Here is a 14,666-nt window from a genome sequence, read left to right on the forward strand (position 1 = left end):
GCCACTGGTGGAATTTTCGCGATCCAGGTTGCTCTCGGACAGGCAGATAGACAAACGTTAGACAATTTTGCTCGGTTCAGAGCCACTTAATTAGTGCTTTCACACTAATAACATCATTTGAGCAATACCAAGAATTACCAAGAATTTGGCACGGCACGTCTCACCGTGAATCTCGACGCAGGCAGTGCACTTGCTAACGAGGTTTACGAAATGACCTCCCGCGATTCGTATGGGCGTCCCACTCGGTGGTAACCTTGAGAAGGCGGCGAGAAAATTTTCCGCTAAAGAACGAGTAATCGGCGCCGGTCGACGAGCGCCGTTATGTCGCGACTGTCGATTACAACGTTTACTTCGCTAGAGGCCGCAAAACCGTTTTCTTGTCCAAGGGCGCCATCGTGCTGTGACACTCCCACGTACGCGGAGGATCTTTGCTTCGTCCGACTCCGGCAACGCTACCTTCAGTCGTCTCAGAACTTAGTTTACCCGACGAGGAAGAGGGAAAGGCTCTCACGGCGATACCCGCGGGGAAGGGAAACTGGGAAGCTTGGGTACGGCGACCAGTATGCACGATGTGGAGCTGGCACCGGCTATGGAGAACGTCGAAGGCAGCCCTGGATCTCTCGGGGCTATTCACCGTAGCGGGAACGCGGATCAGCTCGGTTGAAACCTCTAAGGCCCAGTTCTAGGTACGGACAGCAGCGATACATGTGGTCAGGCTCTCCGCAGTGGAAACACAACGGCCTCCTGACTCCAGTCCTCCAGATGTCGGTTTTCCGGCGTCCCAGCGGCTCCGGGCGTGCATCATACTGCGGCAGGAACTCGCGGCGTCGAGGGCCGGAATCGGCAGCGCGCTGCTAACTGGCGAGGGACGGGAGGCCGATGACGGACAGCGGCGGCATATAGCTCACAGCTGGTTGTTCGGCTGCAGTCACAGTTGGGGCGGCTTCTGGCCCAAGCGCGCGTCGCAGTTCTTCCCAAACAGCCGTCAGGATGGAGACAGATGTAGGCTGCGCAAGAGCTGGGAAGCGCTTTTTCAGCTCCTCTTGGACGACTTCGCGAATTATTTCGTGAACATCAGCGACGGCAAAACCGCCTAAGGCTAGACGAGGCAAAGCTTGAAACTACAGGAAATGCGCTCAGTCGCTGATAGTGATTTGTCCTTGTGGCCAATGCGCGCGACGTTATTCGCGTCGGCGACGAATCCGACTGCTGTAGTCGAGGGACTGCGTATGAAGTTTCCAAAGATGCTATTTCGCGCAGCCCTCATCAAGGCCCGCACATTTTTCTCTTCAGTAGCCGTAGGGTTCGCGCGGACACCCAGACGCAGCACGTCCTCGCCGAAGCTTCTGATGCCATCGGCCCTGGATACGAGCCTGGAGCAGATCTTCAGCATGCTGTCATCGGTGCTGGTTCGCGGACGTGCGTACCAGTTCGCTCTTGCACGTCTCCCACGACGTCAGCGAAGCCTCATGATTATCGAGCCAGTATTTCGCTGTTGAATCCAAGAAGTAAAGGTTCTGTAGGCTATATGGTCGGGTGTCCACCCGTTATGTCGATCTACCCGTTCATAGTGCTAGACCCAGTCTTCAACATCGTCAAGGCCATCGCTACGGAACGGGGCGACAGTTCTTTGGGTGATAGGCACGTTGAGGATCCCCGGCTCAGTCGCGGGTTCGGTTTGTTGCGACTGGGAAGCCATGGTTACGTCTGTGGTCCCTCGAGCAAGAGGGAATCCGGCTCTTGGCCTTGCTGACGTCGGCTAGCGTGAATCTCAGTTTCTTCCGAGGGCTCCAAGAAAAAGCGACGGTCAGGACTTAATACCGGGCTCGAATTACCAGGCGTGGTGCGCTGCATGACCTTCGTTCATGCAGGTGACACAAAAAGACCGCCAACAGCAACGCCGTCGTCGGCACGCGACGATTGCTCTTATTTGTCTCTTTCAGTCCCTACAATATTGAAAGAATGTTTCTTTGGAACGTTAAGCTAATGTTTATGATACGGCATATAACATTATTTGCTAATTTTAACATAATACGATTTAAAAGTTAGCATTATGGTTTATAGGGTTTAACGTCCCAAAGCGACTAAGGCTATGAGAGACGCCGTAGTGTAGGGCTCCGGAAATTTCGACCACCTGGGGTTCTTTAACGTGCACTGACATCGCACAATACACGGGCCTCTAGAATTTCTCCTCCAAATAAATTCAACCGCCGCAGCCGGGATCGAACCCGCGTCTTTCGGGTCAGCAGCCGAGTACCATAACCACTGAGCCACTGCGGTGGCCAAAAGTTAGCATTGGAATAATGCTTACTTTCAATGTTAAACTAATGTTTTCAATATAACGTAACGTTCGAATGCAAAATATAACGTTATTGCAACTACATAACATTTTTATAACATAATTCTAACGTTCGATGCTCCCTGGGGCGACATTACTCACGTGTTCATGGTTCTTTTGTGAAGCCGCGGCATTTGACTACAATGTGCGTTGCGAACGCCATGCGAGTACACAAGCTACTATCTTTGGGATATTTCATCCCGCGCATACCTGTAACCAGGAAATATTACTGGATCCTCTTATTCAAGGTCAGCGCACTGCTGGCGTCGCTTAACAGTTACATAGCTCGAAACAAACTAAAAGCTTGCGGGCTAGTAATTCTGGCATATAGATTTACCCTTGTCAAGCAGGCAAGTTAAGTGCACTTAAGGAGAGTGTCACTCGCTGTAAGTGCACTTTGCCGCATCTGAACGACACAGGTGGAGTGTCACTCGCGGAAGAGTGCACTCCGCTAGGAGTGCGTTCACGGACCACACTTTGCTGGCCGAGTGCGTAGCCTCGGCACCAGCAACTTCAAAGGCACAATATGTATACTGCATAAAAAGTACTTACAACTTTATTTTACTTGCTATAACACTGTTTTTAGAAAAAAATCGTTCGTTACAGCTACAAGCGAAGCAACAAAACAAAGGAACGAGATCAGATGTAACTATAGTGTACTAGAATTCTAGTACACTATAATGCAACATCGCTGCCCGCCGCCATCTTGTTTGTTGCCGAAATTCCGGATGATCTTGGCTGTTCTTCTATTTCTATTTTTATCATTAAAAAATGTCGAACCTCGTTTTATTTGCGCTATTACGTTAAGCAATCAAATATTATGAGTCTTTTTTTTCCATCGTCCTGTTCAGAAAGTCCGCGCATTTTCCGTCACCATTTTTTTGTTTTTCATACGAGTGCACTTTTCTTTCCCGTTTAGCCCCGCGAATCCCAGTGTCACTCGGGATGCCGAAGCGCACTCCCCGTAAGTGCACTTAACTTGTGCGCTTGACAGGGGCACCAGTGACGATCGTGGTGGCCGGACGGTCATGAAAGCCGGACAGGTCGCCCATATTGCGCCCAAATGTTATTTCTTTGAGTCAAACGTTAATACATTGTTCTTAGCGTCACTTTTTCTAACTTTACTGAAACATCACAGATTAACTTTCTTCTTTCCCTAACAATATTGAAACATATGTATAATAATTAAACATAATAAAACTAACGTTAAAACAACAATTTCGAAGGACCAGACAAAGTATAGTGGTGGTGTTGCGCTTACGCACATGCACGCCAGCAGCTTCAAACAACTCTGCGTGAAGAATGCTACAAGACCGACAACAAAAGCAGTATAACACAGCACACCTGTAACGCATGCCACACATATACATTCACCTGTTATGTTTTGTTACCCCGTGTTCATGCTTACTTACTACCCATGAGCACTGCACCTAAATGCGTTAGTGATCACTTATTAATAACTAAAGTTGTGTAAAATAATAAGAGCAAATAATAAAAGAAAATAATAATAAAATAAGAGCATTGGCCGCAAAGTTCTGTTTGTTTAAGTTCATCACTACTGGATCAAATGTGGAAAAGAGCCCTACAACAGTGCTTAAATTAGGTGCTTGAAGTAAACTTGTGTTGGTCGGGAACGTTAAATTAACATCATAGTAACGTTTCGCTAATGTTATAAATTATTGTTCCACAAACATCATTGAAATGCTAATGCTATAAGGAATTTTGTCGTGATTTCCATTACAGCTAGTCATTGTTTTAATGGTGAGCATGCATTCTATAGTGGTGAAACGAGCTTCATGTGTTGCTTTGCATGTTACACCTATGCTTCTTTCTATTGCTAACATTATGCAAATGGTTCGAACATAAAAATACATTACATGTCAGGTTGGATGATGTTTTGCTTATATTTTATTACTAGCGCTACAATTTCGTTTAATCTGAAACGTTATATAAAAGTTGTGAGCACAACAAATATGTTATACGTTAAATTTTAACATTAGGCTATCGTTATTCCGCAACAAATAACGTTCTTTTCACATTCATAACAAATATATAAGATTATTATAATGTTTTCTGCTACCTATGTGCCTCCATCTTTCCAAAGTATGGGTGTCAAAGGGCCGATTGAATACAATTAGCTATTTTTTCCGGTCTCCAAAGCTGTCCCAAGAGGCAAGTAAAGGAAATCGTAGTCCTATCTTCCGAAGTGCGCGGCATGAAATGGGCTGGATTCAGTGGTAGGTGGTGAGAAGCCAAAAAAAAAAGGGGGGGGGGGGGGGGGGGGGGGCTGAACGTTGTGATTTCCGTGTGGACCTCAGATTCTAATATCCCATTTCATTAAATACTCGAAAATATTGTCAAATGTGGAAATCTTCGCCTGGAAGACGTTCCTGGCTGTCATTGTAATATTTTGAAAGCAGCTGCCAGCTGCACAAGGCCAACGACAAAGGGAAAAACAGTTACGTAGCAGCACGTTCGGACGACATAAACAAGTACTTGGAATTTTACAATTCTAGACCAGTGTGTTTTAAGGGAGTGCTGCAAAGGATCTTGCCCCCCCCCCCCCCCCCCCCCTTCACCTTTCCAACTAAGAGAGATTTTGCATCGGTAAACCGTGCAGAAGCCATTTTTTTTTTCCGAAGAAATGCATGGTTCGAATGGGACCGCCACCTCCAAGGGTGACTCATGACGAACCACCACCTCTTCTTTCAAATCCTCAAGCTGCATTGAAGTTCAATGGGAGGCTTTAAGCTCCATAGCTACACTTAAGTGATTGCATTTAGGTCAGTGACTTTAAGCGGCATTAGTGTTCCTTTGTAAGCATATACAGTGTGTTAGTATACACAGGAACACTGAGCTGCATCTAAGCTGCATTAGAGTCACTGGAAAAAATTTCATTTTTCCAGTGACTCTAAGCTGCATGAGTTCTTGGCGCCATCTGCCGATAAAAACGATGACTCTAGAAGATTGTGGTGCCCTCTGGGCTTGAGTTTTCGAGCTACAACTGCAACGCTTCCGGCGGCCGGTTCCGGTTTTTACAACATGGTCTTTTGCCCACATTTGGATGCCACGTTATTTTGAAACTTTCGTGTTCGTGTGCGGAAGAAATGGAAGGGGTGAACGCCGATTCCATCAACTCAAAGTTGGAGGCTATGCTGCAGAAGAATTCTGACCTATCGCCGGCAGTGGCTTCTTTACAGCTGCTTCTTGAGTTCATCGAGAAGGACGACTACACTACCATCCAAGGAATGAAGGACAATCTACAGCATGTTATCAGTGATCTTTGTACGGCGAAGTGCTCAATAACGTGCGTGAGGTCTGCATGCGAGTTGTTTGTGCGTTTCGCCACGCTCACCTCCCTCGATGGTGCCATTGACGAGTGCAAGAAGAATATGTCTACGCGGGGCAAGGCGTTTCTGGAGAAAATGCGCGCCGCGCGCTCCAAAATTGCTGCTCTGGCGGCTCCATTTGTGCAGGACCGCACCACGATCCTGACGCATTCCTTCTCGCGTGTAGTGCGTGACACGTTGTTCGCCGCAGCCGAAGACCACAAGCACTTCCACGTGTTTGTGACTGAGTCGGCGCCCGATTACAGTGGCCGGCTGCTGTACGAGGCGCTCGAAGAGAGGGGCATCAGTGTGACACTGATCGTTGACGCCGCTGTTGGATATATTTTGGAAAAAGTGGACATGGTTCTTCTGGGAGCCGAAGGGGTGGTCGAAAGCGGCGGTATCATCAACAAGATTGGCACCTACACGATGGCTATGTGTGCCAAGGAAAAAAACATCCCCCTTTACGTGCTCGCCGAGAGCTTTAAGTTCGCCAGGCAGTACCCTCTGAACCAGAGGGATCTTCCGAACGAGCAGAAATACGCGTCGGACAAGCTCAACGGCAAGTCCGATCTCTCCAAAGAGCATCCCATGATTGACTATACGCCGCCTGCGTACATCACGCTGTTGTTTACGGATCTCGGAATTTTAACACCTTCCGCGGTTAGTGATGAGCTTATAAAACTGTACCTGTGAAACTGCACCGTAAAACCACTGACCGAGTTAAAGTGAGTTTTTGAAGGCGGAATAAACTAACAACGACAATTTGACGGTAATCGCTGTGGGCGTGTAAAGCGCGCTGTTTCATCGAAACTACCACTAAGCCCAAGAAAACAATTAGAGCTCTTGAAAGTGAACTTGAATTTGGCATCTTGCTGGAGTAGCTTGCGAGCCATATGTGCGCCAATGCACATAGTGTAAATTCCCCAAGCCTTCTGCATGCGTGCGGAAGCCTTGAATCATTTGTCAATAAAATGAGCGGGCCTGCTGCTTTTGGTGGCAACCGATTTTGCTTTGGTTTATGGTTTGGTTTCTGGGGTTTAACGCCCCAAAACGACTAAGGCTATGAGGGCCACCGTAGTGGAAGGCTCCGGAAATTTCGACCACCTGGGTTTTTTTTAACGTGCACTGACTGCGCAGAGTGCACGGGCCTCTAGCATTTCGCCTCCATCGAAATGCGACCGCCGTGGCCGGGATCGAACCCTCGTCTTTCGGGTCAGCAGCCGAGCACCATAACCACTGAGTTACTGCGGCGGCGCAACAGATTTTAACAAACGTAAAATCAGTGGGTAGATTCGTATCCCACTAGTTTTTGAAGTGGAGGAAATGAAAGGCAAGGAAAACAAGAAGACAGAAGACTGGAGGAAAAGTAGCGCAGGACAAGAGCTTGTCCATTGCCATGTTTCATTAATGAATCACGACATTTGTCGTTATTTAGAAGTGAGACACGTTTGCAACATGTTTGTTTCTTGCGTTTAAATTTACAGAATTTCAAAAACTTGACAATAGAATCGATCTTTTTGTGAATTCTTCTGGAATGAAAATGCAATTTGAGCTCTCAGATACCTGCCAGAAAATGACTGATGTTCGTTCAGGCGAGGAATTAATGTGCGCGAGCCAGCGTCTCGGCCTTTGGAAGCTGCCAAGGGCCTAACTTCTTCGTTCGCGCTGAATAGCCAGGCAGTCTACAATGCACTTTACCATGGGGCATTGCTTTCTTTAAATGAAGCATTTCTCGCGTTTTGCTGCAAGTTACTCAATGCCGTAGTTACAAAAGGCGCAGAAAGCACAGAGCCCGAATAGTCAAAGGAAACTGGTGCACGATGTGAACCTAGCAAATAAGCTGGTCCTGTTCCAGAAACCATAATGTTTCTGGAACGGAACCATTATGCGAATACGATATAAAATTTGTAGCAGTGATCGATGATGGAAACATGGTTAAGAAACTGTTGTTCGAAGCTCGGTGGCAAACACAGAGCAAAAAAATTACGGCAAGAACCGATGAGACACAAAGGGACCGTCATCCTACTTAGCGATCCGTGCGGTGTATCATGCGAGGTCTCTGGACCAAACGCAGTTGCGGAAGAGAAGAAAAGCGGAAAGTAAGCGTACAAGAGAGGAGGACGGCGGCAACATCAAAGAATGGCGCAACCCTGTATGACCTTAGTGTGTTTCGCCTCTTTGTACTGCGTGTATATTGCGCTCCAGTCCTTTGCTATGAATCCCGACAAACTAGCCTGGTTTGCGTCACTGTGACTACGCAAGTGGTATGAGCGATCAGAGTTCATTATATGGTTTCTTGTACGAAGTTACAAAAGTACTTTTACCTCACGCCTTTTTGCCCCGGAGATGCCTTACCTTCTGCCGTCAAGAATGAGATCACCTCTATCTGAAAGCACTGATATGCGAGAGTGTGTTCCGGTATAGGCCATCGCACCACGGAAGCGCGAAATGTTGCTGATACTACTAGCATTTACAAACGCGCATCCTAATATCTTCACTTTACTAAGCGATAAGTAAATAAACGCCATTATGCCCATACTATATAGGTTGCATCTGAAAGGTATGTATAATGGGCGACGGTACTTGCCCGTAATCGCGTTGATGCAACGTGCTTCCTCTTTCCTGCATGCTTCCTGCCATGTTTTTACCAAAAATGAGCCGAAACCACGGACAAACAATCCAACATCTATGGAATTCTGAGACAGCGAAAGCATAGTAAAAAGGCGGGGGAGTAGACGATAGCCTTTCTTGTGTCGGGAGCGATATCTGTCGCCTTGCTAGATCAGGGTTGTGACAGTTATCTCCTTTGGGGCTCTCATTATTTTTCACCAGACCTCTGAGCTGTCATATTTTCTGCATACTTTTTCCAAGTAAAATTTTCCGAGCCTGCATCTATAGGTACTGGTTTCCCGGATTGGAAGTGGACACTTGGAAGTGGACAAGTGGATTGGAATATGTGGGTCTATGGTTTCTACAGCCGGATACAGTTCAAGAACTAAACGCCAAATGCCCCATCAAAGGAGGCCCCCTCAAGCAACAGTGTCCACATATTGCCATGACGCCGCTGTCAAGCCTTGCACCTGCTAGCGGCCGTGGCAGTTGAGCGCGACGTCATGACAATAGGTCATGACAATAGGTCGACGCCAATGGTTGGAGGGCCAAATTTGAGGGGAATTTTCGAGTTGTATCTATCTGTAGCGACACAGCGACTGACGTCCTCAAGCTTAATTCATGGAGTTCGTTCTCCACCATCCATTCTTAACCTCAAAATTGTACTATAAGTCTCGAGAGATGCGCTTTTTCAGAACTATCAAAATTGATTTAAACTTATTCTTTAAGACCATATATTGCTTCCAAGCCAGGCTTTTTTTTTATTGTCTATTTCATCAAAGTTATATCAGAATGAGTGTCCCCTGGCGAAAATTCTAATAACAAATCGAACTATAGCCTATTTGATGCATACCTTATTACACTAATTGCCGACTGATAGACAATCCATCTAATAAGAAATGCATCCAATAGAAAATCTAATGTGCTATTAGATTTCCTAACGCTGGGAAGCAGTATTTGTAGGTCTATCACCGGGACAAGAGGTCTGCATTTGAAGAACGTGCACACTAACGTCTTTTGGGAACACAACGACAGGCTTGAGGGGGGGGGGGGGGGGGGCATAAAGCATCTACACTTGCCGTATATAATTAGGCAGGCGTCAGTAGGCTTTTATAGCCCCCTCTCAATAGCGTAGCCGTACTATGAGTTATTGAGCTTTGAAGCTATCAAAATAAATATCACTTGATATTTGTTTGCCTGTGCAGTTCTGTTAATCGAAGGCCGCAGTTATTTTGACGCCAAAGTTAGTGCTGTTCTTGTTTCAAGGTTTCAAGTCGTACATGCTGCTTCCTCTTAGCCATATTCAAGCCCATGTCAGACTAATAGCAACCTATACGGCAAAAGGAGGAATTTATTCGACGAATATATACTTGTATTAGAATATTCGCTGAGGTAATAATACATCTTCCGAATTTCCCTTGTTCCATATCCACTATCCTAATTTAATTTTCCCGCGATTTTTTGGAATAACTGCCCTTAGGCTATTTAATGATAGTATTTTGCGTCTGAGGGGTCAACCAGTGGCTGTTAATATGAAACCCGGTACCATTGTGCCCTTTCTGTAGCCAACAAATAACGTCGTGGTTACTTAGCGTGCGAAGCTGACGAAGCGGCCCTTTGTGTTTTCCAGCTGCTCTTCCCTCCGCTAGTGTCCGTTACTTCGCCACGAACTTGCGTTAGCTGGTGGAGCCCCCAAGTGGGATATTTTAGAACTTCGCGAACAAGCAACATGTAGCGGGAAATTGAAGCTTTGTCTGATGCCGGGTCGTTTCAATGGCATTGAATTATTCCCTTTCTGAAAAAAAGGGGGAAGGGATGGGGGTGATCCAACTCAAAATGCCCTACTTTTACTTTTTTTTAAGCACAAATATACAGCATTAGCTTAAGTTAAGTCTCGCTGTAAACTAGGTGTTTTAAGTTCAAAAGTGAGCTCGATTTCAGTGTTGTCCTCGTCTGATCTCTAATGTATCTAAAAAAAGAACATTTGTGTTGCGATGGCCTCAAATACATCGCGCAACTGCGCGTCGCTCACATTGCAAACGCCAAAGAACGCCCACGCGTGTGTTCCCGTACTGTCCTGCATGCAGCTACTTATACCTGCCGTTATGCTGGTCTGCAGCACTCTCGTATTCTTAAGTAGAGCGGGACGCAGCATTGACAACAAACAGCACAAGACGGCGATCAAAAGCGTCTCGTACTATTTGTGTTGTTAACGTTGCACGCTGTTTTAATTAAACATACAGTACCAACAAGCCCGAGATCATTACTGAACTCGTGTATTCTTCTGCTTACTCTTCGCATTTCCACGAAGATATACAGCCACAATTCGTACGTTCTGAAACACGGCGGTATCAAGAAATGTTCTTCCGGGCCTGATTTCGTGGTTTTCATTGTTTCACGCGCGTGTGGCCCTCATTACGGCGGGAAGTGAAACAGCGACGGAGGCGAGGGCGGTGGTTCGCGCCTATGTAACAAACTCGTCGCAAGGCGGCGCGCGTTTCCTGGGAACTCAGAGTGACGATAAGTGCTGGCTGGCGGTTTCGCAGGGCGGAGGGGAATGACGACACCCAAGAGCTGACAGCTCCCGCTACACGAGCCCCGTGTACGGTCCTTCGCATGTAAAAAGCGACGGATAGTGCTCCCATCGAAGGAGCCCATCAAGCGGGCTGTCAAGGTCAGCTATTGTTGGAGCCGACCGGCCGCTACGCTTTCTACACTATTCGCGGCCCGTACAGCGGCAGTCCCTCTTTCCAGCGGCGCGAGGAGGGAAGCCGACAAACGAGTCTTGTCCGCCGCTTCTTGGGCAATCGCATGCGTCCACGCTCGCCGCCGCACAACAGGAGGAAAAAGCCGGCGACGCCACCGTAGCGGTGTTTACGTGTCCCGCTCTCTAAAGTGCAAAGAAGAAACAGAGAAACAATATGTATGTAAGGGGAAGGAAGGAAGCTGGCACAAACCCTAACGGCCCTGCTCTTTGTCGCGTTTGCATTTCGTTTCCGCTTCTTCTGGTACGCGCATACTTGCCGTGGACAGGGAACGCAGCTGTCGTCCCGAGCGTGGTGGCCTAGAAGGGCTGTTGCGCCGTGCAAAACTTGGGAGTCATGGAGGGCCGCAGCTGCTTTGAGCTGCAGGGAGAAGAGGCAAAAGTGGAAGTGCAGGAAGAACTAAGTCTGTTCTGTGTGGTTCTTGCATTCAACCCCCCCCCCCCCCTCCCCCCTTTGTTTTTAAGAAAACACCCCGACAAACAAAACGCTTTGACTTCGAGAGAGTCCGCGATGATGGAGGCGAAGAAGGGATAGGGACGTACCAATATCCAGCGTTTATTTTCCACTTTGGTTTTTAGTGAGGACTTCCTGCTTAGCTTTCATTCCTGGCATCACCCTTTGGCAGTTCCAAGTTCCAGGCGCACTCCAATGTTTCGACTGTGCTGGACTGCAACACTGACAGAACTGTTGAAAACGTTGATTAGAGACGACATAGTAAAGAGGAGCAAGAGAAAGCACTGATAAATGGAGCCACTGAATGCCTTATATGTTAATTGCGCCAGACGCTAATTAATGCAAGCGTCTACTGAGCGTTACTCCTGTGCTCATCTTTCAGTGTCTAATGTAAGGCACATACACGTCTGTACATTCAGCTGTGCCAACAGCATGAAGACGAAATAACACATAGCACTTCTATCTCCACGGTGGATCTTCTTTCACCATCCTATATGAAAAGCGATGTCTGATGCCTGACAGAAGGCGCTGCCGTCCAGCCAGCCAGGAGACAGCAGCAGTTCATTTGGCCGTACAGCCGGCGGACTATATCTTTCTGCTTTTCTTTCCGTGAACATCATGGGTCCTAAGAGAGATGCAGACAGGGGGTAAGGCAGGGATGTTAACCAGAAAGGTTTCGGGTCCTAAAGCGACACATGTCGCGCACCGTGATGCCCTGTGATCCATTCAAACTCCTAGGTCACGCCTAGCAGCATAATAACTTCAACACATTTGGCAGAAGGGTGTGAACCGGCTGGAGCCGCGAATATCGCCGGTACATCCTTTAGAGAAAGAGACAAAAAAAAAATGTAAGACAGAGGTCAACGAGGCACAGTGCCGATTTGGCTACCCCACACGTTGGGAGGGGGCTGACGGGAGTGTAGGAGATAGCGAAGGAAATTTGATGGTTTGGTTTATTGGGGTTTAACGTCCCAAAGCAACTCAGGCTATGAGGGACGCCGTAGTGAAGGGCTCCGGAAATTTCGACCACCTGGGGCTTTTTAAGGCGCACTGATATCGCACAGTGCACGGGCCTCTAGAATTTCGCCTTCATCGAAATTCATCCGCCGCGGCCGACATCGAACCCACGTCTTTCAGGTCAGCAGCCGAGCGCCATAAAAAAATTATATTTTTAGTGAAGAGCCAAAATGTTAAGGGGGCGTGGCATACTTTCTATTATTTCTTGCAACAATGCTGGCGGTAACAGTGAATGCTCACTGTGCCTCTGCATTGCGATGCTCCATTCGTGAAGCAAGAACCTCTTCCAGAACATAAGAGAAGCTGTCTTTATAGGGGCAGAAATGTGAGAGGGGTGCAGACGTCATAGAGTCGCGATCCGCACTTGAACCCGCGGAGACCCCTGCTATATATGGATACACACGTGTAGACTCTGGCTGGGATGTTGTTGATGTCGACCGCTCTATTAACACAGGCCTAGGGGCTTGGTCGGCTTCCTTGTTACCGGTTATTCCAATGTGGCTCGGAACCCAACAAAATATAATAGGATGTTTTAGAATAGGGGAACCCTATCTATTAGCCGAGTAGGGGAATATATCGGAGCGTCAGTTCGCATGCGCACAGCAATAACGCCAATCGGGCAATTATCCTGCGCATGCGCGCTGACTCCCCGCTATTTCCCTATTCGCCGAACCGATAGGGGTACCCCTATTCAAAAAGTCTCCAATGACTAGGTTACTTTTCTGGGCATCAAACACTTTTCTACGTAACAAGGTAACAAGCGGGTGCTTCGAAGCCAAGAACTGGCAGAGTGCAGAGCCAAAACGGGGCTGAGAGAGTCAGTAAACACAACTGTTGTTCTATATTTATATTGGGCTATATGACTTGCATTTGTTAGCTACCCAAAAAGTTCGGCTGAGAAAATTGATGCTTTTGTGTTTATTCGCCTGATCGATCGCAAGATCTCTCTTATGGCAGCGCAGTCTATATGATCACGGCTTTTTGAGCCATCCGTAAAGAAACTGTTATAATCTTTATATAATGCAGTGAGGTGCATGACTATTTGTTGGATAAAATCTGTACCGGCAACATTCGTGCTATATTTGATCAAGGTCAGTTGCATGACATGCCTGCCTCGTCCCCGGGAGCAAGCCTTTGCTGAGATTCAAGAACGGAGGAAAAGATAACAAAACTATAGTGTTGTGAGGCGCTTGTCATGCGGAAACCGAAAGGCGGAGTTACAGAAGGCTTATTTTGAAAGATACGTTCATAGCTGATGTTCAGGGTCAAGACATGATTTGTGTGGTCGGGGAGGGTTCGTATGTAGTCTTAACTGCATTAAAGAAAAACCTGCGTTATCAAGTGGCCATTCATTTGATTCCGCCTAGAGACTTGGAATAGGAGACGTTCAGAAAGCTCCCGTTGCCAGTTGGATCCCTTGATGGTGAACTGGATCTAAAACTCTTGGTGTTGTCATCCTTCTGTGCTGGCGGGAGGCAAAGCTATATGTTCTTCCAACTTTTAGGCAACAGTAGTTATTTAGGCGATTTGTCGAAAACCGTACGAAAGAAGACCTGCTGCCTCCTGACGCGTTCGCTCAAGCTCAGTCTCCGGAGGGGTGCTTGAGCTTCAAGCCACACCCCTGCAGTGGTCGCATTCAAAGGGCGCACTTTCCTTATCGCCGCGTCCCCTCGTCCAAATCCCAGAGCCCAGACAGATTCGCAGCTGTCCGCGTGAAAAATCGTGTCTGCCCCCACTGCCTCTTGACTATCTTGACAAAAAGATAACGGCCGACACTGCTGGTTTCCAGCAGAACTGAGGATTGGGCGAGTTGGTGGTGATCCATTGTAGAAAAAACCAGCGCTTACAAACACGGACAGAGGACAAGGGAACCCCAATAAACTAGCAAAAGTAGGGGCTGCAGTGCAGAGGAAACGCGAGGGGAAGGATAGTAAGAATGTTTGCAAAGTTAAGCATGGAAACAAGTACGTTGCCTGTAGGAAGGGAGTGGTGTATCTTATCCCTTTGTCTTGCGGCCGTGTGTACATCGGCCAGACGGGCCGTTGTATCAACATTCGCCTCACAGAACACGCCAATTCGGTCAGCAGCAGAGATAATAGAAATGTAGCACAACACTGCCTCACGTGTGATTGTGTTCCGTATTTTGTTGAC

General features: G+C 47.4%; 1 protein-coding gene across 1 annotated transcript; it reads left to right on the top strand.

Annotated features, from left to right (window-relative positions):
• The first annotated feature begins 5,372 nt into the window (after positions 1 to 5,372).
• LOC149350226 (translation initiation factor eIF2B subunit alpha-like) lies at positions 5,373 to 6,684 on the top strand. Its single transcript, XM_089576858.1, has one exon. The coding sequence runs from the start codon at positions 5,446 to 5,448 to the stop codon at positions 6,361 to 6,363; it is 918 nt and encodes a 305-aa protein (XP_089432984.1). The 5' UTR covers positions 5,373 to 5,445; the 3' UTR covers positions 6,364 to 6,684.
• The last annotated feature ends 7,982 nt before the right edge of the window (positions 6,685 to 14,666 follow it).

Source organism: Amblyomma mixtum, chromosome 3 (genome assembly GCF_055824585.1).
Source record: "Amblyomma mixtum isolate Tamu chromosome 3, ASM5582458v1, whole genome shotgun sequence".
Taxonomy (NCBI): domain Eukaryota; kingdom Metazoa; phylum Arthropoda; class Arachnida; order Ixodida; family Ixodidae; genus Amblyomma; species Amblyomma mixtum.